The 25,875-nt window shown below is 40.2% G+C and overlaps 1 protein-coding gene across 1 annotated transcript; it reads left to right on the top strand.

Moving 5' to 3' along the window:
- Nucleotides 1-2,546: 2,546 nt before the first annotated feature.
- THOC3 (THO complex subunit 3) lies at nt 2,547-23,326 on the top strand. The gene is made up of 6 exons (XM_059174353.1): nt 2,547-2,899; nt 3,654-3,810; nt 5,304-5,508; nt 10,228-10,389; nt 10,509-10,609; nt 22,742-23,326. Exons 1-6 carry the CDS (start codon nt 2,633-2,635, stop codon nt 22,903-22,905), a joined length of 1,056 nt encoding a protein of 351 aa, XP_059030336.1. The 5' UTR covers nt 2,547-2,632; the 3' UTR covers nt 22,906-23,326.
- The last annotated feature ends 2,549 nt before the right edge of the window (nt 23,327-25,875 follow it).

Raw genomic sequence — 25,875 nt, 5'->3', positions numbered from 1 at the left:
AAACAAGTTACATAAGGAAGGCTACCATTTTTTTCTGGTGGTGTAAGAAGGATATACACAGAACTGTAAGGATATACACCTCCCCAGAGGTGCTGATTTACACTTAAACTATCTCTGGAAGACCACACAAAAAAGTTAATATTTTTCAGAAGGTAAATTTTGGGGCACAGGAGGTAAACTTACTTTCACTCTATTCTTTTTTTTTTTTTTTTTTTGGTAAGACTCTGGCTGCTTTCAGCTCAGAAACTTTTTTTTTTTTTAAGATTTTATTTATTTATTTGACAGAGAGAGAGAGAAAGACAGGCGGAGGGAGAGGCAGAAGCTGGCTCTCTGCTGAGCAGAGATCCCAGGACTCTGGGATCATGACCTGAGCTGAACGCAGTTGATTAACTGACTGAACCACCCAGCTACCCCTTCCTTTTGTATTGTTAACATTTGTAACCCAAGTGCTCATATTACCTTTAATTTTTTTTTTTTAAAGTCGGCTTCACACCCAGTGTGGAGCCCAGTGAGGGGCTTGAACTCAAGACCCTAAGATCAAGACCTGAGCTGAGGTCAAGATCTGGATGCTTAATTGACTGAGTCACCCAGACCATCCCCCCAAAATTTGTTTCTCTAGCTATCTGCTTACCACCAAAACCCTTCCCCAGCCCACAGTCCTTCTCCAGGGCCTTGGTTGGTGCAGGCAGCTCATCGGTGGTTTCTTCAGCAAGAAACCACAGGACTTGTGGTTTAAGGTAGGAGTGAGAAGGTTGGGAATAATCTGTGTGTGTGTGTATGTGTGTGTGTGTGTGTGTGTGAAACACAAATGGACATTTACTTTTTGTTCTGTATCTTTTACGTTTTTGCATATCTAATCATGTGCATGTAGTGTTGTGGGATCACAGAACATGATGGTAAAGAAAGAATTCCTGAGGTGTTTTGTGGTGCAAGTTAGTAAATTTACTTAAGTGGCATGGGTGGTAGGTCCTGTGAGCAGAAAGATTTGCTCTTTTGCTGTATGAAGCTGGTGGTTGCATGCTTACTGCTCAAGGGGGTCAGGATGTGCAGGCAGTATTAGATCAGAAATGTTTTCTTTAAATTTCTACTCATGGGGGCACCTGGGTGGCTCAGTGGGTTGAGCCTCTGTCTTCGGCTCAGGTCATGATCTCAGGGTCCTGGGATCGAGCCCCACATTGGGCTCTCTGCTCAGCGGGGAGCCTGCCTCCTCCTCCTTTCTCTCTCTCTGCCTGCCTCTCTGCCTACTTGTGATCTCTCTGTCATAAATAAAATATTTAAAAAAGAAAAAATTTCTACTCATGAAACTATTTTTGAAAGATTTCTCTGGTGCTTATCATTCAGCTTGATATTAACTATTGGCGAGATACACAGGCAGTCATGAGACCTTTTAGGAATGTAACCAGGGGTGCCTGAGTGGCTCAGTCAATTAAGCGTCTGCCTTCTGGTCAGGTCACAATCCCAGGGTCCTGAGATTGAGCTGCACCTGAGGCTCCCTGCTCAGCGAAGAACCTGCTTCTCCCTCTCCACCTGCCTGCTGCCCTGCCTACTTATGCTCTCTCTGTCAAATAAGTAAAAACCTTTAAAAAGAGAGGGAATGGAGGGAATGTAGCAGCCACTATGCATTCCATCCATACTGGAACTATGCAGGCTATACATCAGGCTTCCGGACTAAAGGTGAACATTTTTTTTTTTTTTTTTAAGATTTTATTTATTTATTTGACAGAGAGAGATCACAAGCAGGCAGAGAGTCAGGCAGAGAGAGAGGAGGAAGCAGGCTCCCTGCTGAGCAGAGAGCCCGATGTGGGGCTCGATCCCAGGACCCTGGGATCATGACCTGAGCCGAAGGCAGCAGCTTAACCCACTGAGCCACCCAGGCGCCCCTAAAGGTGAACATTTTTTTTCTGCTTCTGTCCCTCATCAATAATACCTTTCAAGACCGTAGAATTTGTTTATTTAAAGCTATGTCAAGACTCCTTCCCGGGACACCTGGGTGGCTCAGTTGGTTGAGCAGCTGCCTTCGGCTCAGGTCATGATCCCAGCGTCCTGGGATCGAGTCCCACATCGGGCTCCTTGCTCAGCAGGGAGCCTGCTTCTCCCTCTGCCTCTGTCTGCCATTCTGTCTGCCTGTGCTCGCTCTCTCCCTCTCTCTGATAAATAAATAAAATCTTAAAAAAAAAAAAAAAAGACTCCTTCTCAATCCCTCTCCTCCTCACTCTAGAGCCCCGCAAACCTCTAGTTCACCAGCCGGTCCTTCTCCAGCCGGAGAGTCGAGGACCTTCTGTTCTAAGGTAGGAGACTGAGTGGTGGGGATCAACCCTTGAATAAAAGGTCTTTTGTTAATGGGGATTTGAGGTTTGGGAGGATATTGTTGGCTTTCCTTTTTAAAATTAAGCACGATACAAATAGGCCCTTAAACCTCCATAATCACTAACTGAAGGACGCTTAATAGTAATCATTCCTGTTTAAAAAGGAAGCGCGCGCGCTGCATGCCGGGATTTGTAGTCCCTGCTCGGATGGCCCTCATTGCGGCTGTGCAGGAAGAGCCTCTCGTCCAGGCGCATGCGTGCGGCGGCGGCGGCAGGACTGACTGCGCTAAGGTGGCGGTAGGAACGCGGCCTCCTGAGAGCTAGCCATGGCGGTAGCTGCGGCAGCTATGGGGCCCTCGGCGCTTGGTCAGAGCGGTCCTGGTTCAATGGCTCCATGGTGTTCAGTGACCAGCGGCCCAACACGCTACGTGCTGGGAATGCAGGAGCTGTTCCGCGGCCACAGCAAGACTCGCGAGTTCCCTGCACATAGCGCCAAGGTGCACTCGGTGGCCTGGAGCTGCGATGGGCGTCGCTTGGCCTCGGGGTCTTTCGACAAGACGGCCAGCGTATTCCTGCTGGAGAAGGACCGGTTGGTAAGCTGTCAGGGACCGGCCCAGGCCAGAGAGAGGGTCTGTGGTAAAGCCAGGTGTGGAGAGCCAGGTGTTGGAGAGAATGCGGGATGGAGGCGAGGAGAAGGGAGGGGTGTGGGGAAAAGAGGGTTGTGTAGAGCACGCTGGAGGAGTGCGGGAGTGACAAGGGTAATGATTAGGGATCTGGAAGGAATGTGGTAGAGAGGAAGATGGTGATGGTAAGAGGGAGGTGGGGATGTGAGGGAGTATAGCAGTAAGGAGGTGTAAAGATGAGCTGGGAGTGGAGGCGAGGAGAGGATGAGGACTGGTGGTGAGGAGGGTAGATGGGATTCGAGTGAGGTGGGGGTGTATGGGAGTGGTAGGAAGGAGTTGTGTGGTGGTGAGGAGTGGCTAGAGGCTGTGGTGATGGTGGGGTCCCTATGGTGGTAAGGAGGCTTCCTGTGAGAGTGAGCAAGAAGATTGGGAACCTTGGTGGAGTAAATGTGGAGAACCAGAAAGAAGGAGGAAGGCCAGGGAGGGCAAAAGAGTTAGAGCATTGCTGTGGAATCCAAATCTCAGAACAATTCAGAGTGATTGGAGAGGAAGGGAGGAGGGTATTGGGAAGAGTTTTGGGGAAGGGGTTTAAAGATTTAAAAATTCTTTTAAATTTTCTGGCTTTTTCTTTGCCACAAGGTACCTTGGTTTGAATAAGGTTTAGAAGTCACATGTGGAGGCAGGTACTTATGTGTGAAGTAGCATTTGGATTCTGTTCTTTCAGGTTAAAGAAAACAATTATCGGGGACATGGGGATAGTGTGGACCAGCTTTGTTGGCATCCGAGTAATCCTGACCTCTTTGTCACAGCATCTGGAGACAAAACCATTCGCATCTGGGATGTGAGGACTACAAAATGCATTGCCACTGTGAACACTAAAGGTGACTCTTGAGAGAGAGGGCAGTAGGAAGATGAGCAGCTTATAGTCATTCAACAAGCATTTCCCAAGTATCTTCTATGTGTGTGGCCTCGTGTTAGGTGTGGGACATCCTGGGCTGAATAAGACAATTTCCAGCTCCCAGGACCTGTACTAGGTTTAGTGCAGGGAGAGAGACATATGTGTTAACGAAAAAACCTAACGTGATATGATATGGTTCATCTTACACTGAAGAGTCTATAAGATGGATACCTAGAATGGAAATGCTTAAGTCTGACTCTTGCCTGTGAGGACATTTGAGCGGAATTTGAGCAAATTCTTAGAATAGGTAATAGGGATTTAGTGGTCAGGGTACAGTGCATGGGTGAGGGGTGGGGTGCAGCTCTAGGAGGGAGCTTCATGTGTAGATAGATGGAGAATTTAGGAAACTGCTGATAGGCCAGAATGACTGATCTTGGGAATGAATAGTCTTGGTGGTCTGGGAGAAGACGACCTGAAGTTGTATAGTACATTTGTAGAATCTGTTCTTCACCAGGTATTGTCCTATAAACCTTGAGATCACTTACTATGTTTTACTGACTAACGTGTCATTGATTATAACATGCACCAATATTTTATGCGTTGTTAGGAAGGAAAATAAAGTTTCTAGATAAGCATCATATACCAAAAATTTCGAGATGCCTCCTAATGCATTTTAAGATATGTTGTAGAAAATAAAATGTGAAAATATATGCATCATAGAATTGATAAAGTTGGTGAGATTTTTAATTGACATGTTCACTGTGGGCCACTGGACTTTGTTGACAAGACTTGTCCCTGGAGGTGGAATCTTGTAGTGCTTTCTCCAAGTAGACAACTGGTGATTCTTAAATGAGTTAGATAGCACGTGGATGAACATTAAAAACCGGCTGTGTATGTATTTTAATGCCTACCAGAAAAAAAGATCTAGCCCATAGAATTTATTGATAAATGGAAACTGAATTTATTTAACTGAAAATTTTTGAGTCAATTTTAAGAAAAGTCTTGAATAAAGAAATATAGCTGTTACTTTTATATATAGCTATATATATTTATATATATACTTAAAGATATAGCCAACATGGATAGGACAAAAATTGGAAAAGTGGCATGTGAATGACTGGAGTTTGGGAAATGGTGGTATAAGACTAGGGGGCTTTGGAGTCAAATCTGGTTTCGAACTTGGGTGTGTTACTTCATGGCTTTGACACTTTGGCTCATCTCTCATATCTTTCATATCTTCATATGTAATATGGGGATAATAAAGTATTCCTTAGAGAGTTATGAGAGTGCATAAGGGGCAATTTGTAGACGAAAGTGTTGGACTCATAATTGGTGAGTAAGTAGTCATTCCCTTCTGTTGACTGGGACCTTGGTGAATGAGGTTTGGAGATAGCTCTGGTCTTCGTAGTATTAAAAAAAAGTTAACTGCAGGATTATAGGCAAACAGTATCTTGCTGATTATATCTGGGTTTCCAGGGGAGAACATTAATATCTGCTGGAGTCCTGATGGGCAGACCATTGCTGTAGGCAACAAGGATGATGTGGTGACCTTTATTGATGCCAAGACACACCGTTCCAAAGCGGAGGAGCAGTTCAAGTTTGAAGTCAATGAAATCTCCTGGAATAATGACAACAACATGTTCTTCCTGACAAATGGCAATGGTTGTATCAACATCCTCAGGTGAGAGGGTTCTAGCTTAGGGACTGTCCTGTCTTTGTGCTGGGTGCTGCATGGATACAGAATGAATTAGATGCAAGCCTGGCCTGAAGGAGCTTAAAAGACAAATGGTAATAAAAAATCCTAACCTCTGTTGAGCACCTTTGAGCCAGGCACCTTATATTTACTGAGTCCTCAGAAATTCTCTGGGGTTGTTATTTGAGTCTTATTTGACAGATGAGGATCTGGGATTCAAGAGAGTTTAAATTATTAGTCAACAGGTGAGCACTAGAACTAGGTACACCTTGAATTATGGTTAATTTATACCCATAAAGTCTCTGCTTAAATTTCTTAAAATTTCTTTAAAATTAATTAATTAATTAATAGATTAAAAAATTTAAAATTTAGTATTTTAAATATTTAATATTTGAATTAATTAATATTTAATATTTTAAATTTTTTAAAGATATTTAAAAATATCTTTAAATATTTTAAAATTTCTCTCCAGGGCAGCCATCTTCAGTACTTTCCTACCTCCCCAGCTTAAAAGCTTATTTTATGTACTTCCTGTTGGCAGCATTTCTCATTCTGTATTATAATTAAATGTTTGTTTGTTTTAAAGATTTTATTTGTTTAGTTGACAGAGTATACAAGCAGGGGGAGCAGCAGAGGGAGAGGGAAAAGCAGGCTCTCCACTAAACAGGGAGCCAAGTGCGGGGCTTGATCCTAGGACCCAGGATCATGACCTGAGCCGAAGGCAGATGCTTAACTGACTGAGCCACCCAGGCACCCCTATAATAAATGTTTAATTAATCTATATCTGCCATTAGACTATAAATGACATGAAGATAGGGACCATGTGTAACTTGTTTCCTGTTGAATCCCTTGTTCCTACCTTAATACTTGCTACACAGAGTTAGGATCTCCATAAATATTTATTCTGTAAATGAATGAAGTGTTGGAATTGAAATTCAGGTCTGTTGACTCTGTTCTTTCTGCTGTCTGGGTGGGCAATGCAAGGCAATGTGAAATAGGTACTTTTCGAGAGGCATGGAGTTTGCTTTGGAATCCCAGGGATAGAAACTTAAATTGACTATGGGAGTTGGGGATTGAAAGAGGCAGCTTCTGATCTTGACCTTGAAAACTGAGTAGAATTTTAAGAATCAGCAGAAGGGAACCATACAATGGGCAAAGGTGTGAATGAACATGGCCTGTATGGACAGTAGTTGGTAGATCACAGTTGCTGAGAATGGTATCAGATAAGGTATCTGAAGAGATAGCCTGAAAATGGGAAGATAAAGTTGAAATATAATCTGGGACCAGATTATATAAAAGGCTGGAAACCTGTGCTTAGCAACTTGAATTTTATTCAAGTTGGTGTTCTATAGCTTATTATTTTTTTTTAAGCCTTTCAGTTAGGAAATAAAACACATACACAGAAAACCAATTAAAACAACATACAGCTTGGGACACCTGGGTGGCTCGGGTGGTTGAGCAACTGCCTTCGACTCAGGTCATGATGCCAGAGCCCTGGGATCAAGTCCCACATCAGGCTCCCAGCTCCGTGGGGAGTCCGCTTCTCCCTCTGACCTTCTCCCCTCTCATTCTCTCTCTCACTGCCCCTCTCTCTCTCTCTCTCTCTCTCAAATAAATAAATAAACAAAACAAAACAAAAAACTGTCTTTAAAACAACATACAGCTTAATGAACTATTATCTGTGTAACCCCACCCAGGTCAAGAAATATTTGCTGCATCCCAGAAGTCCCTCCATGTCCTTTATTCTAGTCCTCAAAAGGAAACACTATTTTGATTTTTATAGTATTTCTTCATAGTTTTAGCTACCAAGTATGCATTCCTAGACATTCTAGATTTGTCTATTTAAAAAAATTTGATGTCTTTTAAATGTGTTAAACTATGAAGTTGCTCTTCATCCTCTTCTACTTATAATATAGACTGTTAACCTGCAGAGATTCTCCTAGTCTGGATTTTGCTGATTCTGTATGCTTATTTATTTGTTGGAATATAACATACTTCCTCTCATTTACTGTTTTGTTATTTAATAATATAGTTCACTTAGGAAAGGCAGGATAAATGGTTCTTTCCCTTTGTCATCAGATAATGAATTAGTTCTCCATCACCTCCAAAGACGATTAGCTAGGTTTTATTTTTAAGACTTACTAGGGACGCCTGGGTGGCTCAGTTGATTGGACGACTGCCTTTGGCTCAGGTCATGATCCCAGAGTCCCGGGATCGAGTTCTGCATCAGGCTCCCAGCGCCATGGGGAGTCTGCTTCTCCCTCTGACCTTCCCCTCGCTCATGCTCTTTCTCACTGTCTCTCTCTCAAATAAATAAATAAAATCTTAAAAAAAAAAAAAAGACTTACTGTAGGGGCGCCTGGGTGGCTCAGTGGGTTAAGCCTTTGCCTTCGGTTCAGGTCTTGATCTCAGGGTCCTGGGATCGAGCCCCACATCGGGCTCTCTGCCGGGCAGGGAGCCTGCTTCCCCCTCTCTCTCTGCCTGCTTGTGATCTCTCTCTGTCTCAAATAAATAAATAAATAAAATTAAAAAAAAAAAAAGGCTTACTGTAAACTCTTGTACTTAAGCATGGGAGATGTGTTTCAGTCCATTGGAGTAATTATCTGTATGGAAACTCAAAGTATCCCTTCTTCAGCTAATGGGAGCCTCTTCAAGTTGTTCCTGAGTCTTTTTTTTTTTTGTTGTTAACAATGCAGGTAGTCTTCAGTTTGTTGCTCTCTGATAAGACAGGATATGCCAGGTTCATCTTGTATGTTTCCTGGCTCAGACCTTTAATCAGAAAATTCTTTAAGAATCCTTGGATTCTTTTTCTGAGAAAAGGTACTGACTGGAACTACAGATGTCCATATTGCTGGTTTGGTCATTATTTCTAGACCTTTCCTGTGGACAGAGCAAGGACATGTAAGTGTTTATTTTTAAAGATTAAAATATGTGAATAATGAGTTTATGTTGATAACATTGAACTAAAATTCAGGACTAGTGGAATCCTACTGCGGGCACCTGGATGGCTCAGTGGGCTAAAGCCTCTGCCTTCGGCTCAGGTCATGGTCTCAGGGTCTTGGGATCGAGCCCCGTGTCGGGCTCTCTGCTCAGCAGGGAGCCTGCTTCCCCCACCCCCGCCCCCAATCTGCCTCTCTGCCTACTTGTGGTCTCTCTCTCTGTCAAATAAATAAAAAAAAAAAAAAAAAAAAAAGAATCCTACAAAACATTTTCTATATTATAAATAACTCTTTCCTTCCAAACTGAATATTTGAGTATTCTGATTCTCAAGGACACTGGGATTATAGAATTAGAATATCCCATGGTTACTTATTACCTTTCTCCATATTACACATAGAGGTATCTCAGAATAACAGTATTCCCACTACCACCACCACTGTGATTACTTAAAATAGTAAATTTTGCTTTTTGCATTGTTTTCCTAATTTTTCTTCGATTAAAAAAAACAGTTAATATTATATTATCAGACCCTGATATGAGGAAGTGGTGATGCAACATGGGGGCTTAAGTGGGTAGGAGAAGAATAAATGAAACAAGATGGGATTGGGAGACAAACCATAAGTGACTCTTAATCTCACAAAACAAACTAAGGGTTGCTGGGGGGAGGGGGTTTGGGAGAAGGGGGTGGGATTATGGACATTGGGGAGGGTATGTGCTTTGGTGAGTGCTGTGAAGTGTGTAAACCTGGTGATTCACAGACCTGTACCTCTGGGGATAAAAATATATGTTTATAAAAAATAAAAAATTAAAAAAAATATTATATTATCAGAGTATACTAGCTACTAGGTACTATGCCTTTCTTTTACATCTATAATTTCTACAAGAAGCTGTATATGTAATGCTCATCACCAGTCCCATGCTGATAAGTCTCTAGTCATTTTGATTGTCAAAGTTCATTCTTTTTTTTTTTTTTTTTTTTTTAAAGATTTTATTTATTTATTTGACAGAGAGAAATCACAAGTAGGCAGAGAGGCAGGCAGAGAGAGAGAGAGTAGGAAGCAGGCTCCCCGCTGAGCAGAGAGCCCGATGCGGGACTCGATCCCAGGACCCTGAGATCATGACCTGAGCTGAAGGCAGTGGCTTAACCACTGAGCCACCCAGGCACCCCGTCAAAGTTCATTCTTTAGATTCCTCAGGAAAGGTTCATGGGACAATATTCTTTAAGTTCATGCTTACAACTTATATACCTATAAAACTTACAGATATTTAATTGTGTTTACCATTTGAGCTCTTTGTAATTGATAGTTTTGCTAGATATAAAAATCCTTGATTCCTATTTTCTTGCTTGTATATCTTAAATATATTATCCCATTTTCTTTTGGCATAAAGTCTTACAGTCAGAAAGGTCTGATGATAATCTATTTTTTTTTAAAGATTTTATTTATTTGACAGAGAGATCACAAGTAGGCAGAGAGGCAGGCAGAGAGAGAGGGGGAAGCAGGCTCTCTGCCAAGCAGAGAGCCTATTGTGGGGCCCGATCCCAGGACCCTGAGACCATGACCTGAGCCGAAGGCAGAGGCTTAACACCCTGAGCCACCCGGGTGCCCCATAATTTTTTTTTTTTTTTTTTTAAAGTCCAGGAAAGTTTGTTTGAATTACAGTCTGATACTTGGTTGTCTTTGATTTTCTTCTTTAGTATCTCCTGTTGTCGTCTTAGTACCACAGTCCTCTTCCCATAGTTTAATTGCTGTCTGTCTTGTTTCTTAGCTATCCAGAGCTGAAGCCTGTGCAGTCTATCAATGCCCATCCTTCCAACTGCATCTGTATCAAGTTTGACCCCATGGGGAAGTACTTTGCCACAGGAAGTGCGGATGCTTTGGTCAGCCTCTGGGATGTGGATGAGTTGGTTTGTGTTCGGTGCTTTTCTAGGTAAGCAGCTCTGCCGGCACTTTCCTTGTTGGATAAATTAATTTGACTTTATTTTGGATGAAATTGTGCCCTACACTTACTGGGTTATTCTAACATGTCCTGTCTCCACTCTGTTACAGGCTGGATTGGCCTGTGAGGACCCTTAGTTTTAGTCACGATGGAAAAATGCTGGCGTCAGCCTCGGAAGATCATTTTATTGACATTGCTGAAGTAGAGACAGGTAACTGATACCCTCACTACCATAGTGAGTCTTCTATCTGTCATCTATTGGCCATTAAGACTTTTCCTGTCATGTGTGTTTATCTTCACATTACTACTTCACTTGCATTAGCATAAATGAATTTTCCTCTTAAGACAGCTTTGTTTATTAGGACTATTATAGTCAGGTCATAAGGGAGCAAAGAGTTTAGAAAGGAGCAGGTCTGAAAAAAAGGAATTTAGGAAAATATTTTGCATTTCATTAACTGTCAATTCTTCTGTTATGAAATTTTTAAAATGTGGAAAATAGGAGGAAGAAAAAAGTGATACTTTTGGTTCCACCTCTAAACACAATCTCTTTTAGTGTTGTGGTATACTTTTTTCCTGTATTTTGCCTGTATGTGAACTTAAAATAATCTTAGGAATTAATAAAATACATGTGATTTGCTTTAAAAACAACCAGTAGAATTTGAAAATAGAAAAATGAGAGGAGAGTATTCATTTTATGAAAGAATTTCCTTAGCTTTACTTATTTTTAATTAATAATTTTTTATTATCAAAGTATGACGGATATGATATTATATTAGTTTCATGTATGACAGTGATTTGACAGACATACACATTAGTCATTGATCACAATAAAGGTAGTCATCATCTGTCACCATATAACACCATTATAATATTATTGACTATATTCCTGTTGCTATACTTTATATCTTCAGGATGTATTTATTTTATAATTGGAAGTTTGTACCTCTTAATATTTCACTCATTACCCCAGCTTTCTCTCCTCTGGCACCCAACAGTTTTCTTTAATTATGAATCTGTTTCTGTTTATTTATTTACTTGTTTTGTTTTTTAGATTTCATGTACAAGTGAAATCATATTGTATTTGTCTTTCCTGATTTATTTAACTTAGCTTAATAACCCTTAGGTCCACCCCATGTTCTCATAAATGGCAAGATCTCATTCTTTTTTTATGACTGATTAATATTCCATTGTGTATATATATCTCAGATCTTTATTCATTTGTCTATCCATGGATACTTAGGTTGCTCCCATATTGTGGCTATTGTAAATAATGCTGCAATAAACATAGGGGTTTACATACCTTTTTGAATTAGTATTTTGTTTTCTTTGGGTAATTACCCAGTAGTGGAATTATTGGATCATACATTTCTATTTTTAATTTCTCGAGAAAGCTCCATACTGTTTTCTGCAGTAGCTGCACCAATTTATATACCCACCAGCAGTGTATGAGGATTCCTTCTTCTTTACATCCTCACTGTTTGTTTTTTATTATCTGTTTGATACTAGCTATTTTGGTAGGTATGAGGTGATATTTCATTGTATGTGCATTTCCCTGATGATCATTGATGTGAGCACCTTTTCATGTTTGTTGGTCATCTGTGTGTCTCCTTTGGAAAAATGTCTGTCTAGGTTTTTTGTCCCCCTCCCCCCACACTTTTTTTTTTTTTAAAGATTCACCCATTTGGGAGAGAGAGAACATGAGTGGGCCTGGGGGAAGGGGCAGAGGGAAAGAATCTCAAGCAGATTCCCTGCTGAGTGTGGATCCTGACATGGGGCTCAATCTCAGGACCCTGTGATCATGACCTGAGCCGAAATCTTAAGAGTTGGATGCTCAACTGACTAAGCCACCCAGGCACCCCGTTTTTTAATCAGCCTATTTTGTTTGTTTGTTTGCTTGTTTGTTTTTTAGTGTTGAACATAGAATTGTCTTATATATTTTGGATATTAACCTCTTAATGGATTTATTATTTGGAAGTATCTTCTCCCATTCAATAGGTTGCCTTTTTGTTTTGTTGATGGTTTCCTTTGCTATGCAGAAGCTTTTTATTTTGGTGTAGTCCCAGTATCTTATTTTTGCTTTTGTTTCTCTTTGCTTGAGGAGACATATCCATAAATACATTGCTAAAGCTGATGTTCAAGAGATTGCTGCCTGTGTTTTCTTTTAGGACTTTTATTGTTTCATATCTCACATTTAAGTCTTTAGTCCATTTTGAGCTTATTTTTGTGTATGGTGTAAGAAAGTGGTCCAATTTCATTTGTTTGAATGTAGTTGTCCTGTTTTCTCAGCACCATTTGTTGAAGAGACTGTTTTTTCCATTGCATATTCTTGCCTCCTTTGTTGTAGATTAATGATCATATTAAGTGTGGGTTTATTTCTGGGCTCTCTATCCTGTTCCATTGATCTAGCATATCTGGTTTTGTGCCAGTGCCACATTGTTTTGAATACTATAGCTTTGTAGTATATCTTGAAGTCTGGGATTGTGATACTTCTAGCTTTGTTCTTTCTTAAGATTGCTTTGGTTGCTCAGAGTCTTTTGTGGTTCCATACAAATTTTGGGATTATTTGTTCTAGTTTTGTGAAAAATACTGGTATTTTGATAGGGACTGCATTGAATCTGTGGATTGCTTTGGGTGATACGGACATTATAACAATATTAATTCTTCCAGTCCTGGACATGGTTTATTTTTCTATTTGTGTTACCTTCAATTTCTTTCTTCAGTGTCTGATAGTTTTTAGAGTATAGGTCTTTCCCCTCTGTGGTTAAATGTATTCCCAGGTATTTATTCTTTTAGGTGCAATTGTAAATGGGATTGTTTTTTAAATTTTCTTCCTACTACATCATTATTAGTGTATAGAATGCAATGGATTTCTGTATATTAATTTTGTTGCCTGCAACTTTATTGAATTCATTTTTTCTAATACTTTTTGTGGAGTCCTTACTGTTTTCTATATATAGTATCATGTCATGTGCAAATACTAACAGTTTTACTTCTTTCTTACCAATTTGGGTTCCTTTTCTTTTTTTCTCTTGTCTGGTTGCTGTGGCCAGGACTTCCAAGACTGTGTTGAATAAAATGGTGAGAGTAGACATCTTTGTCTTGTTCCTGATCTTAGGGGAAAAGCTTTCAGTTTTTCACCATTGAGTGTGTTGTTATCTGGGTTTTTCATATATGGTCTTTATATGTTGAAGTGTGTTTCCTCTAAATCCATTTTGTTGAGAGCTTTTATCAACAATGGGTGTTTATTTTTGTCAAATGGTTTTTCTGTGTCTATTGAAATGATCATATAGTTTTTATCCTTCCTCTTATTGATGTGATGTATCATATTGATTTATTTGCAAATATTGAACCATCCTGGAATAAATACCACTTGATCATGGTGTATGATCTTTTTAATGTATTGTTGAATGTGGTTTGCTAATATATTTTGTTGAGGATTGTTGCATCTATATTCATCAGAGATGTTGGCCTGCAGTTTTTTGCTTTTTGTTTTTGTTTTTGCTTTTTTTTTGGTAGTGTCTTTACCTGGTTGTGGTATCAGGGTAATGCTGGCCTCATAGAATGAATTTGGAAGTTTTTCTTCCTCGCCTATTTTTTGGAATAGTTTGAGAAGAATAGGTATTAACTGTTCCTTAAGTGTTTAATAGAATGCACCTGTGAATTCATATGGTCCTGGAGTTTTGTTTTTTTTGGAGTTTTTTGATTACCAGTTTAGTTTCATTACTAGTAATTGGTCTGTTCAAATTTTCTCTTTCTTCTTGATTCAGTTTTGGAATATTGTATGTTTATAGGAATTTATCCAGTCCTTTGGGTTGTCCAATTTGTTGGCATATAATTTTTCATAGTATTCTCATATAACCCTTTGTATTTTTGTGGTGTCAGTTATTTCTTCTTTCATTTCTGAATTCATTTATTTGAGTTCTCTCTCTTCTTGATGCGTCTAGTAAAGGTTTATCAAACTTGTTTATGATTTCAGAGAACCAGCTCTTAGTTTCATGGATCTTTTCCAATTTTTTTTAGTGTCTATTTAATTTATTTCTGCTCTAATCTTTTTTGTTTCCTTCCTTCTACTAACTTGGGGCTTTGTTCTTTTTGTAGCTCCTTTAGATGTAAGGTTAATTTGTTTATTTGGGATTTTTCTTGTTTTGTAAGGTAGGCCTGTATTGGCATAAACTTTCCTGTTTAGAACTGCTTTTGCTGGATCCCAGAGATTTTGGATTGTTGTGTTTCCATTTCTATTTGTCTTCATTTTTAAAAAAATTTCCTCTTTGATTTATTCATTGACACTTTGGTTGTTTATATTGTTTAGCTTCTGTATGTTTGTGTTTTTTTCCAGTATTTTTTTTTTTTTTTCTTGTAATTGATTCCTAGTTTCATACCATTGTGGGTCAGAAAAGATGCTTAATAGGGGTGCCTGGGTTGTTCAGTCTATGGGCATCTGCCGTTGGCCCAGTTCGTGGTCCCAGGGTCCCAGGGTCCTGGGATCTAGCCCCACATTGGGCTCCCTGCTCAGCGGGAATCCTGCTTCTTCCTTTCCGACTTCCCCTGCTTGTATTTTGTCTCTTGCTGTCTCTTTCTATCAAAAAAAAAAAAAAAAAAAAAAAGATGGCTTGATAAAATTTCAGCCCTCTTAAATTCATTGCAACTTGTTCTATGGCCTACTGTATATGATCCATACTGGAGCATATTCCATGTGTGCTTGAAAATTATGTATATTCTGTTATTTTTGAATGGAATGTTCTGTATATATCTGTAAAGTCCATCTGGTCTAATGTGCTTTTTGTTGATTTTGTCAGGATGATCTGTCCATTGATGTGAGCATGGTGTTAAAGTCCCCTACTATTGTATTACTGTCAGTTGCTCCTTTTATGTTTGTTAATATTCACTCTATGTTTTTCGGTGCTCCTATCTCCTATGTTAGGTACATAGATACTTACAATTGTTATATCCTTTCATTGGATTGATTCCTTTATCATTATTTAATTCCTCTTTTTGTCTCTTGCTATAGTCTTTGTTGCAAAGTGTATCTTGTCTGATAGTTTTTTTTTTTTTTTTTTTTTTTTTTTTTTTTGGTGGGCAGCAAGGCAAAGTTTATTGGGCAATAGCAAAGTGATAGTACAAAGGTCCTGAGGAGGAAGGGGACCTGAGAGGGCTGCCTTTGTCTGATAAAAATATCACTATCCCAGCTTTTTTTTCACTTCTGTCTACATGGAATATCTTTTACCGCCCTGTCACTTTCAGTCCACATGTGTCTTTAGATTTGAAGTGAGTCTTTTTTTTTTTTTTTTTTTTTTAAAGATTTTATTTATTTACTTGACAGAGATCACAAGTAGGCAGAACGGCAGCAGAGAGAGAGGGAGGAGGAAGCAGGCTCCCTTTTGAGCAGAAAGCCCGATGCGGGCCTAGATCCCAGGACCCTGGGATCATGACCTGAGCTGAAGGCAGAGGCTTTAACCCACTGAGCCACCCAGGCACCCCTGAAGTGAGTCTTGTAGGCAGCATATAGTTGAGTCTTGTTTTTTCAGTTATCCAGTCACCCTGTATCTTGATTGGACCATTTAGTCAATTTACATTTGAGTAATTATTCATAGGTATGTATTTATTGCCATTTTGTTCATTGTTTTCTGTTGTTTTATGGTTCTTCTTTGTTCCTTTCTTCTCTTGCTCTCTCTTTCCTTGTGGTTGATGACTCTCTTTAATGTTATGTTTGGATTACTTTCTCTTTATTTTTTAAATACCTTTTAGAGGTTTTTGATTTGTGGTTACCATGGAGTCATAAATAACATCCTATTTGTGTAGCACTCTTTATTGTTAGTTGCTTAAGCTTGGACACATTCCAAAAAGCACTGAATTTGTACCCCTCAACATTTTATGTGTATATCATATTATATATCTTTTAATTTTGTGTATCCCTTGAGTAATTTTTGTAGATGTAATTGATTTTGCTGCTTTGTGTTTTAACCTTCATAATGGCTTTATAAGTGATTAGTCCACTACCTTTAATCATATGTTTGCTTTTACTAGTGAAATTTTTTCTTTCATAATTTTCTTCTTTTTTTTTTTTAAAGATTTTATTTATTTATCAGAGAGAGAGGGGGAGAGAGAGTGAGCACAGGCAGACAGAATGGCAGGCAGAGGCAGAGGGAGAAGCAGGCTCCCCGCTGAGCAAGGACCCCGATGTGGGACTCGATCCCAGGACGCTGGGATCATGACCTGAGCCGAAGGCAGCTGCTTAACCAACTGAGCCACCCAGGCGTCCCTCATAATTTTCTTCTAATCATGGCCTTTTCTTTTCACTTAAAGAATTCTCTTAAATATTTCTTGTAAGGCTGGGTTAGTGGTGATGAACTTCCTTTTGTTTGAGAAACTCTTTATCTCCTTCAATTCTGAGTAATAGCCTTGTCAGGTAGAGAGTATTCTTGGTTGTAGGTTCTTTCCTTCCAGCTCTTTGAATGTATCATGGCCACTCCCTTCTGGCCTGCAGAGTTTTTGCAGAGATCAGCCTATAGCCTTATGGGTTTTCTCTTATATGTGACAACTTTTCTCTTGCTGCTTTGAAGATTCTCTCTTTATCTTTAATTTTTGCCATTTTAATTATTATGTGTCTTGGTGTGAACCTTTTTGGGTTCATCTTGTTTGGAGCTTTCTTTTGTTTCCTGGATCTGATGTGTGTTTCCTTCCTCAGATTCAGGAAGCTTTCAATTGTTACCTTTTCAAATACATTTCCTGCCCCCTTTCCTCTCTCCTCCTTCGTGGACTCCTACGAAGCAAATGTTATCATGCTTGATGGTGTTGTAGAAGTTCCTTCACCTGTTCTCACTTTTATTATTCTTTTGTCTTTTTGCTGTTCATCTTAGTTATTTTCTATTACCCTGTTCTCAAGATCTCTGATCTGTTCTTCTGCACCACCCAATCTGCTGTTGATTTCCTTTGGTGTTATTTTTCATTTCAGTTACTGTATTACATTTTCTGTCTCTTTGTTGAAGTTCTCAAGGAGTTCATCCACTGTTGCAAGTCCAGTTGAGTATCTTTAGGAGCATTACTTTGAACTTCCCATCAGTCATATCACATACCTCCATTTTGTTTAGTCCTTTCTCTGTGATTTTTGTCTTGTTTGTTCATTTGGGACATATCCCTCAGTCTCCTCATTTTGTCTAACTGTGTGTTTGTTTCTGCATGTTAGGTAGGTCAGCTACATCTGACCTTGAAAGTAGTGACTATACATAGAAGAGGTCCTGTGGTGCCCTGTATGCTATCTGCCCTGGTCACCGGAACCAGGGCTGTCCCCTCTATGAGCTGTGTGCACCCTCCTGCTGTGGTTGAGCTGTGATTGCTATGGGCATGCTGACGGTGGGGGATAGGGGCTGGCTTTCAGCCCAGTTGGCTGCGCTGACCTGCTTTGCCTGCTGCAGGCGCACTGGGCAGGGTTTGCTTCCCGTACTGTGGAGAGGCCTGGCTGCAGCTGCCATGGGCTTAGTGGTGGGTGGGGCTGGCACTCAGTCTGCTGTGTGTAATTAGCCTGTGTGACAGCTGCAGGTACATGCAAGGGCAGGCCTTGTTCTTTGGGGTGCCAGCTGTAGGAACTATAGGCAAGCTGGTGCATAGGGTTATCTCCCCTGTCCCCTGGGTGAGGAGTCACTTTAGTGGGGTCCTGGTCCCATGTGGGCCTGCCTGCTGGATATGGCAGGGGAAGAGCTGCCTTGGAGGGGTGCCTGTGGAGGCCAGTGGACTGGGTAGGGTGGGTGGTAGGGGAATGCTGGTGTGGTGCATGTGTTGCTAACAAGGAGAGTGTTAGAATTGGCTTCTGCAAGCATCTAGCTATCAAGGCTCACGGTGGGCAAGAAAAATGGCACCCATCAACACTTTTTTATTCCTGGAGAAATCTGCACATGTTTGCCATTCCCACACACACCCTAAAATTACTTATTAAATCTCCTTCATGTATACTCTAGGCGCTTTTTAAGCTGCAGCTTCAGTGCCATCTCTGGCTGAGATACTTAGTAGTGTGCTGCTGGCTCTTTTGCCTTTCAGTTCAACTGGAGTTAAGCAGCACTGATTCTAAAGCTCCTGGAGTTAAGCCCTGCTGATTTTCAAAGCCAGACATGATGGGAACTTGTCTTCCCAGCATAGGTCCTTACAGCCACGATTGCCCCGTGTGGGATCTGATCCCTTCACTCCTCCATGCTTGTGATGGCTCTCCCGTTGGTGGTTATTTGTACAGGGGTTTGGTTCCTGGCCATGTCTCCACCCCTTCTACCCTTTCAGTGTGGCCATGTCTCTATGGTCAGCTGTGGAAGATCTCTTCTGCTGGTCTTCAGATCATTTTCAGAGTTAATTGCAGTAGATACACTTGTTGCCTCAGTGTGTCTGTGGAGGAGGTGAGCTCAGGATCCTCCTACTCTGCCATCTTGTCATTACCCTCAGATTTGTTTTGTATTGTAGCTTTATTGTTTTTGGAAATACATGATGCTTTAGTAAAAGCATTTAAACTATATATATAGAAGACTTCAAAGAGCAAAGTAAAAAAGTTGAAATTCCACCATTTAAAAATGCCACTGTTGATGACATTGTGCTAAGTGTTGTCCAGCCATTCAGATATGCAGCTCCTTTGCGTCTGCTTTGTTTGTGTGATGTGTGGATCCTCTCCTGCTCTAGGCTGTGCCTGTTCCACCTGAGCATGTTACAGCTTCGTAATGTCAGCTCTGCTGCTGCTTGTAATGCAGTCCTGAATCCCATTGAATATGTCAGGATGTTCTCAAACTGCCGGTCTTTACTTATTTATGCCTGTGAGTGCTTCAGTTGCTCTGCTCTTTGGTGGCTTTTCATCTTCGCACCATTATAAGTAAAGCTGTGAGAAATATTCCTTATGGTCTTCACTTTGGGTCATCCTTTTGGGGAAACCAGTGAAGTGGGATTGCTCCCTGAGTCCAAGGTACTGACATTTTGTGAAGGACCAAACCATGTACAGAAAAGTTATTCCAGTGTTTGTTCTTAACAACGCATGCACATGCATGTTTTTCCCATGTTGTCCTGGCACAAGTTTGTCTGCCTCACCTAATACATATAAAATGTGATTTATTTTATTTTTATTTTTAAAAAAGATTTTATTTATTTATTTATTAGAGAGTGTGAGCGAGAGAGAGCACAAGTGGGCTGGGGTGAGGGTGGGCGGAGAGTAGCAGAGGGAGTGGGAGAAGCAGACTTACTGCTGAGGAAGGAGCCTGACGCGGGGCTTGATTCCAGCACCCCAGGATCATGACCTGAGCTGAAGGCAGATGCTTAACCAACTGAACTAGCCAGACACCCCTTATTTTTTATTTTTTAAGATTTGTTTATTTATTTTAGAGAGAGAGCACAGATGGGGGCAGGGGCAGAGGGACAGGAGGAGAGAGAATCCTCAAGCAGACATCCAGCTGAGCACAGAGCCTACCACAGGGCTTGATCCCAGGATCCTAAGATCATGACCTGAGCTGAAATCCAGAGCTGGCTGCTTAACCCTCGGAGCCACCCAGGTACCCCTAAAATATGATTTAGTTCACATATACTCTTTCAGGAATATATCAAATATGGCTGTATTAATTTTTCTAAGTAGTTCAGACATATACTTTTAACATTTTTTTAATCTTTTCTATGACCTAGGCTAAAAATTAAAAGTCAGATGACTATCAAAGGGAAGCACAATTATAGTTATAGCATTATTTCATACATAAAAGGGAAATAATCTCAATTTCATTATGAAGGACTGATTAAATAAGTTGTGATACATCCATATTACATTGTGCCAGGAGAAAAACATAGTTCCATATGCGCTGAAATGCAAGACTGGCAAGGCATTTTACTGAATGAGCAGAGCAAGTAGCCAATCAATGCACTTGATGTGTTCCCACTTAGGTAAAGAAACTAAGGCTAAATTAGTAGAAAGACTTTTGAAAGAATTTATTTCAGACTTAGAAGATTGGGAGAAGATAAATTTTACTTTAAATTATAATCTTAAGGGGCGCCTGGGTGGCTCAGTGGGTTGGGCCGCTGCCTTTGGCTCAGGTCATGATCTCAGGGTCCTGGGATCGAGTCCCGCATCGGGCTGTCTGCTCAGCAGGGAGCCTACTTCCTCCTCTCTCTCTCTGCCTACTTGTGATCTCTCTCTGTCAAATAAATAAATAAAGTCTTTTAAAAAAAATTATAATCTTAAGTATTATTACTGAAATTAAGTAGATACAATGAAAAATACCGTTTTTTTAGTTACCCTAGGTGCATTTTAAGGACTTAAGTAGCCACATGTGGCTGATGGTTTCTGTATTGGATAGCACAGATGTAGAATGTTTCCATCATAGTGCTGTTTCCCAGTGCTGCTCTGTACCCTAGTGCTGTTTGAATTTTATGCAGTAAGCATGTTTTTGTATGTTGGTTTGTAAAATAGTATATATGCTCAGTATAGAATACTTGGAAAATGCTGGCCATTAAAAGGAGAAATTAATCACACATAGGTCCATAATTTGGAGATAGCTAATTCCTAACATACTAGTATATTTCATTCCAATCTTTTTTTATATGTAGATATTTATATATCTGTATAGATATTTTATATATAGACATTGATTCATCTGTATGTGTATACATACACTATACTATGTATAGGTGAAGTCATATGTTAAGTAAGGTTTTGTGTTTTACATATTTTTAACTGTTAAATGTAAAAGTAAGAATTAATTTTATTTCTGATAACATTTTTTTTTTTAAAGATTTTATTTATTTGACAGACAGAGATCACAAGTAGGCAGAGAGGCAGGCAGAGAGAGGAGGAAGCAGGATCACCACTGAGCAGAGAGCCCGATGTGGGGCTCGATCCCAGGACCCTGGGATCATGACCTGAGCTGAAGGTAGAGGCTTTAACCCACTGAGCCACCCAGGCGCCCCTGATAACATGTATTTTAACAGTCCACTTAATTTTGGCTTTTTAGACACACCATACATATTGCACCGAGTCTTTTTAGAACTTCAGTGATCTGGAGTAGTCATGTCAGCCCCAGATAGCACCTTATTTATCATTCAGAGATTAAACTTTCCAATAAAACTGTCAAGATGTTGAATTTTATGAAGCCACATTGTTATTTAGGAAACATTTTAGGAGGCCTCTTCATGTCAGTTCTGAGTTTCTTGAACTGTATAAATTTTATTTTTACCAATCCCACGTGACGGACAAATGATGGCATAAAGGCCAGAAGTAAAAGGAGGGTAGCAGCCTGTGAAAGTATTCTTTATGTTTGTGTAATATAGAAATTTGCTCAGACATATAGCTAGACTGCCAGATACTAGCATCATGAGAAATGTTTAACTGTCCCTGAAGTAGGATTACTTAACAAAGAGGGTCTCTCTTTCTCTCGCTCTCTCCACACACATATGTGTGCATGTTATACATATATTTTAAACAGCTTTATTAAAATATAATTTACTGTATAGTTGACCAGTTTGAAGTATATAATTTAATGTATCCTGCAACTTCAAAATAACACTGCATTGTTAATGTTTTATTACATTAATCTTAAGATTCTTTACATGAATCTTAACATAAAAGTAAAGTGGGACTAAAGGAATAATGGCTTCAGAAAAATCATGTTTAATTTCAAGTAAGAAGAGTGACATTTTTGGAGGAAATAAATCTGTTTGCAAAGCATTGGGATTTAGAAGAAGGACCTGTGGCTTTGGAAACAGACTCACTTCATATGCTGACTCCTATGAGTATGACTTAACTGTTCACCTGTTCCTTTATAAAATGGGGTTTAAAATCATTACTTGCCTTGCTGCATTGTGATTATACTTTATTTCTAAAGTATAATGCATCTGATTCCTAAGGGGTGCTCAACAAATAACTAACTGCTGGTACTGTTTTCCTAGGGAGTATGGAATAGGTTTAGCTCATATGCTCTGCATTCAGATCTTGCTCTGCCACCTACTGGCTTGTGCTCTCTCTCTGCCTCAATGTTCTATATAAATTGGGGCAATGATTGTACCTGTCCTGTAGGGTTAGTAGGTGGATTAAATGAGGGGCGCCTGTGTGGCTCAGTCAGTTAAGTGTCTGCTTTCAGCTCAGGTCATGGTCAGGGTCCTGGGATTGAGCTGCATGTTGGGCTCCCTGCTCAGCAGAAAGTCTGCTTCACTCTCCCTCTTTATGTTTATTCTCTTCCCTCGCATCCCCATCCCCCAACCCCTCGCTCCTGCGCGCTCTCTCTCAAATAAATAAAATATCCTAAAAAAAGTGGATTAAATGAGCTAATGTAGGCAAGCACATATTGAATGTGGTTTCTTATTAACGTATTGATTCGTTTTTCTATATTGATTTTTATAGGAGACAAGCTATGGGAAGTGCAGTGTGAGTCCCCGACTTTCACCGTGGCTTGGCACCCCAAAAGGCCTCTGCTGGCGTTTGCCTGTGATGACAAAGATGGCAAATATGACAGCAGTCGGGAAGCAGGAACTGTGAAGCTGTTTGGGCTTCCTAATGACTCCTGATAGGAGGCCTTCAGGGAGAGGAGATGCTGGCAGAGGCCTTCCTTTGTGTATTAGTTTGGTCTCTTCTCTTGGAGTTGATGGGCACATGAAGTGTTTGTAAATTGGTATAAATTATACAAGTCTTGTCAGTCTGCCTGTTCCAGTTCCGTTCTTGTTATGTGAACTCTTCCCATTCTTTCCCCTCCACAGGAGGTTTCTGCACGATAACACCAGAATATCTTCCTGTCTGGGTACTTCCTGTCTTCCCTGCCTTGGCGTGTGTGGTAGACTTTTTTGGGTTTGCTTCTGCTTGGACAGTACCTACCTTGGGGGGTGGGGTAAGTGAAGAAGCTGTGATGGGGTTGGAGATTTTTTACAGTAAAAAGAAATGTATATAATTTTGAGATTTGAGCATTTAATAAAGCTGACTTTAATTAAGGGACTTCTACGACTTTAAAAGTTATGGTATGTTTGTTATTATTGTTGCAGATATTGGGAAATGTTGCAGTTTTGCATTTTAAAAAAATTTCAGGTTGGATTAAAGGTTGACATTCTATCATTTAATGTCCTAACCAAGAATTCTGTGAAATGCAGGGACCCAGCATGAAGTGCAATAGCAAGCCTTAAATTCTTCAGCTTGAGTGTACCCTGTCTTAATCTACAAAAGATTTGAGGACAATAAATTTATGGTAAACATTGTAAAATATAAACAAATCCAAAATCAGGAGAAGACATACAGATAAGAACAGAAAGTTGAAATTGGGGAAATTAAAACAAATATGCAAAGAATGAGGACCTGATTGAACTAAAATTTTGGCTGTGCCCCCTGGTGGCAAAGTGAAGAAGGGAGAAGTCAATTAATTCTTTTTTTTTTTTTTTTAAGATTTTATTTATTTATTTGACAGAGAGATCACAAGTAGGCAGAGAGGCAAGCAGAGAGAGAGAGGGAAGCAGGCTCCCCGCCAAGCAGAGAGCCCGATGTGGGGCTCGATCCCAGGACCCTGAGATCATGACCTGAGCAGAAGGCAGAGGCTTAACCCACTGAGCCATCCAGGGTTCCCAGAAGTCAGTTAATTCTTAATGAAAAGCAGAGCACATGCCAGTTCCTCAGGGAAAGCAGAACTTTGTTAGCTCTTACTTCCAAAAGAAGTTGCTCAGGTAGGAGATTACCTGTGAACAATGTCTTGATTTTCATTGTATTTTAATGTATTTTGACATTAAAAATACAGAAATAATGATGTTTGTTGAAAATTCTGGAAAAAGCAAGTAAGTGAAAAGAAAAAAAAATCCTTATTTCTCCTCCCAGGAGATAGTCACTATTAGCATTTTTGTGTGCATCCTTTTAAGAGTTTTCCTATGTTGTATTTATGTTAGAAACCTGTTTATACAAATCTTGCAGAGTAGACAAATCAAGTGTGACAACATAAAGCATGTAAAGTGCTCAATACCATGTTAGGCAGTATTAAAAACACTCAGAAAGTCTTAATAGAAATTTTTAGTAATTAGACCTTCCTTAGGCTTGGTACTATAATGAGCACTTCACTCAGTTTTTGCAATAGCCTTCTGCAGTTGGATGTTATCATCATTTTACTACTCAGGGAGTTCAACTCAGTGTTATTCATTAACTGACAGTATTCAGATCTAGATGTGCTTAGAGGTCCATATGCCTTCTATTTGCAGTGGCCATTCTGTCTCCACTTGCCATTCCCATTTTGCCAAGGAGTAAAACTTGACTCTGAGAAGTTGACTTTTGGCCCAAGTTAATTAGTGATTGGTTGAGTCCAGTCTTCAGGCTCAGTAGTGTTTCCTTCAGCCTCCAGAATAGCCTCTGCCTGCATCCTTCCCTGAAGGTGGTCTTTTTAGTTGCAAACCAGCATGCCACCTCGTTATGTCAGAAGTTCAGTGTTGCTCATGTCACTGGGAGTAAACGTGGCACACTGTTTTTGTTTTTATGGTTATCTGTCATCCCTGGAGTTGCTGCTCTCTTTTTCTATATATCCTCCTTAGCATTGGAATCAGACACCAAGTTTTAGTCTAGCTCTTAGTATTTGATCAGTTCCCTCCTCTTTGATCCATGTGGATTTTTTCCCTCTGCGGTTGTGTAAGGTAATGATCCGCTCAACTTTTCACTAGGAGATTTGTTGCTTTCAGCTGGCTTTCACTTTTAGTGACAGAAAAACCCTTATTGGAAAGAGCTCGAGCTTGTGGCAGCTTTTGCTTACTGTCAGGGCCTTGCTGACAACATTTCTGTGCCCTGATTTCAGAGTCCTAGGGAGGCTTAGAAGTTGGGTCCATCTTGGAGAAATGTATAATTTGTCCCAGACCTGATGCCCTTATGGCTTGAGTGAGTTGTCTGATTCAGAGCAAGAAGGGAGCCATTCATAGTCACCCAGCAATTGATGGATTCAATCAGTCTAGCCATGTTATACAGTTACTGGTCCAGACACTAGCAAGTCAAAAGAAGGTGGTGACTTCTGCTCTGAGCTAGGCTGTAGTTGGTAAAGAAGGTTTGGGATTTGCTGTACCAGTGACCCATTGCTGTGTAGACTTGAGTTACAAGTCAGGCTAAGAAACAGGTAGTGAAGGCTTTAGTATGTTTTGTGCTAGGATTCTGGTTTCTCTGTGGCATGAGATACAGGGAAGAATGAAACCTGAAAAATGTTAAAGCTTGTGTAAGGTGTATGTGTGTACCTTGAGGATTATCCCCCTGCCCTAAGCTGTGGTGGGGATAGCATCCTGATACAGGGGGCTGGGAGGCTAGTGCAGGGAGTTTTGATGAGAGGCAATTAGATGTAAAAAAGGAATCAGGAAGAGGCCAATTCTATGAGGTCCAGAACAAAGACTCTGTGTGTGTGTGTGTGTGTGTGTGTGTGTGTGTGTGTATTATGAGCTGCTTGGGGTGTGATGTGTCAGTGGCCTTTTATTTTAGAATGGTCAGGAATGGGGTAGATAAACCCTTCCTCCTATTCCTGTTTCAAAGATATATATTAC

This window comes from Mustela lutreola, chromosome 5 (genome assembly GCF_030435805.1).
Source record: "Mustela lutreola isolate mMusLut2 chromosome 5, mMusLut2.pri, whole genome shotgun sequence".
Taxonomy (NCBI): Eukaryota; Metazoa; Chordata; class Mammalia; order Carnivora; family Mustelidae; genus Mustela; species Mustela lutreola.
Note: the sequence above shows the minus strand (reverse complement) of the source record. Positions and strands in the feature narration are given on the sequence as shown.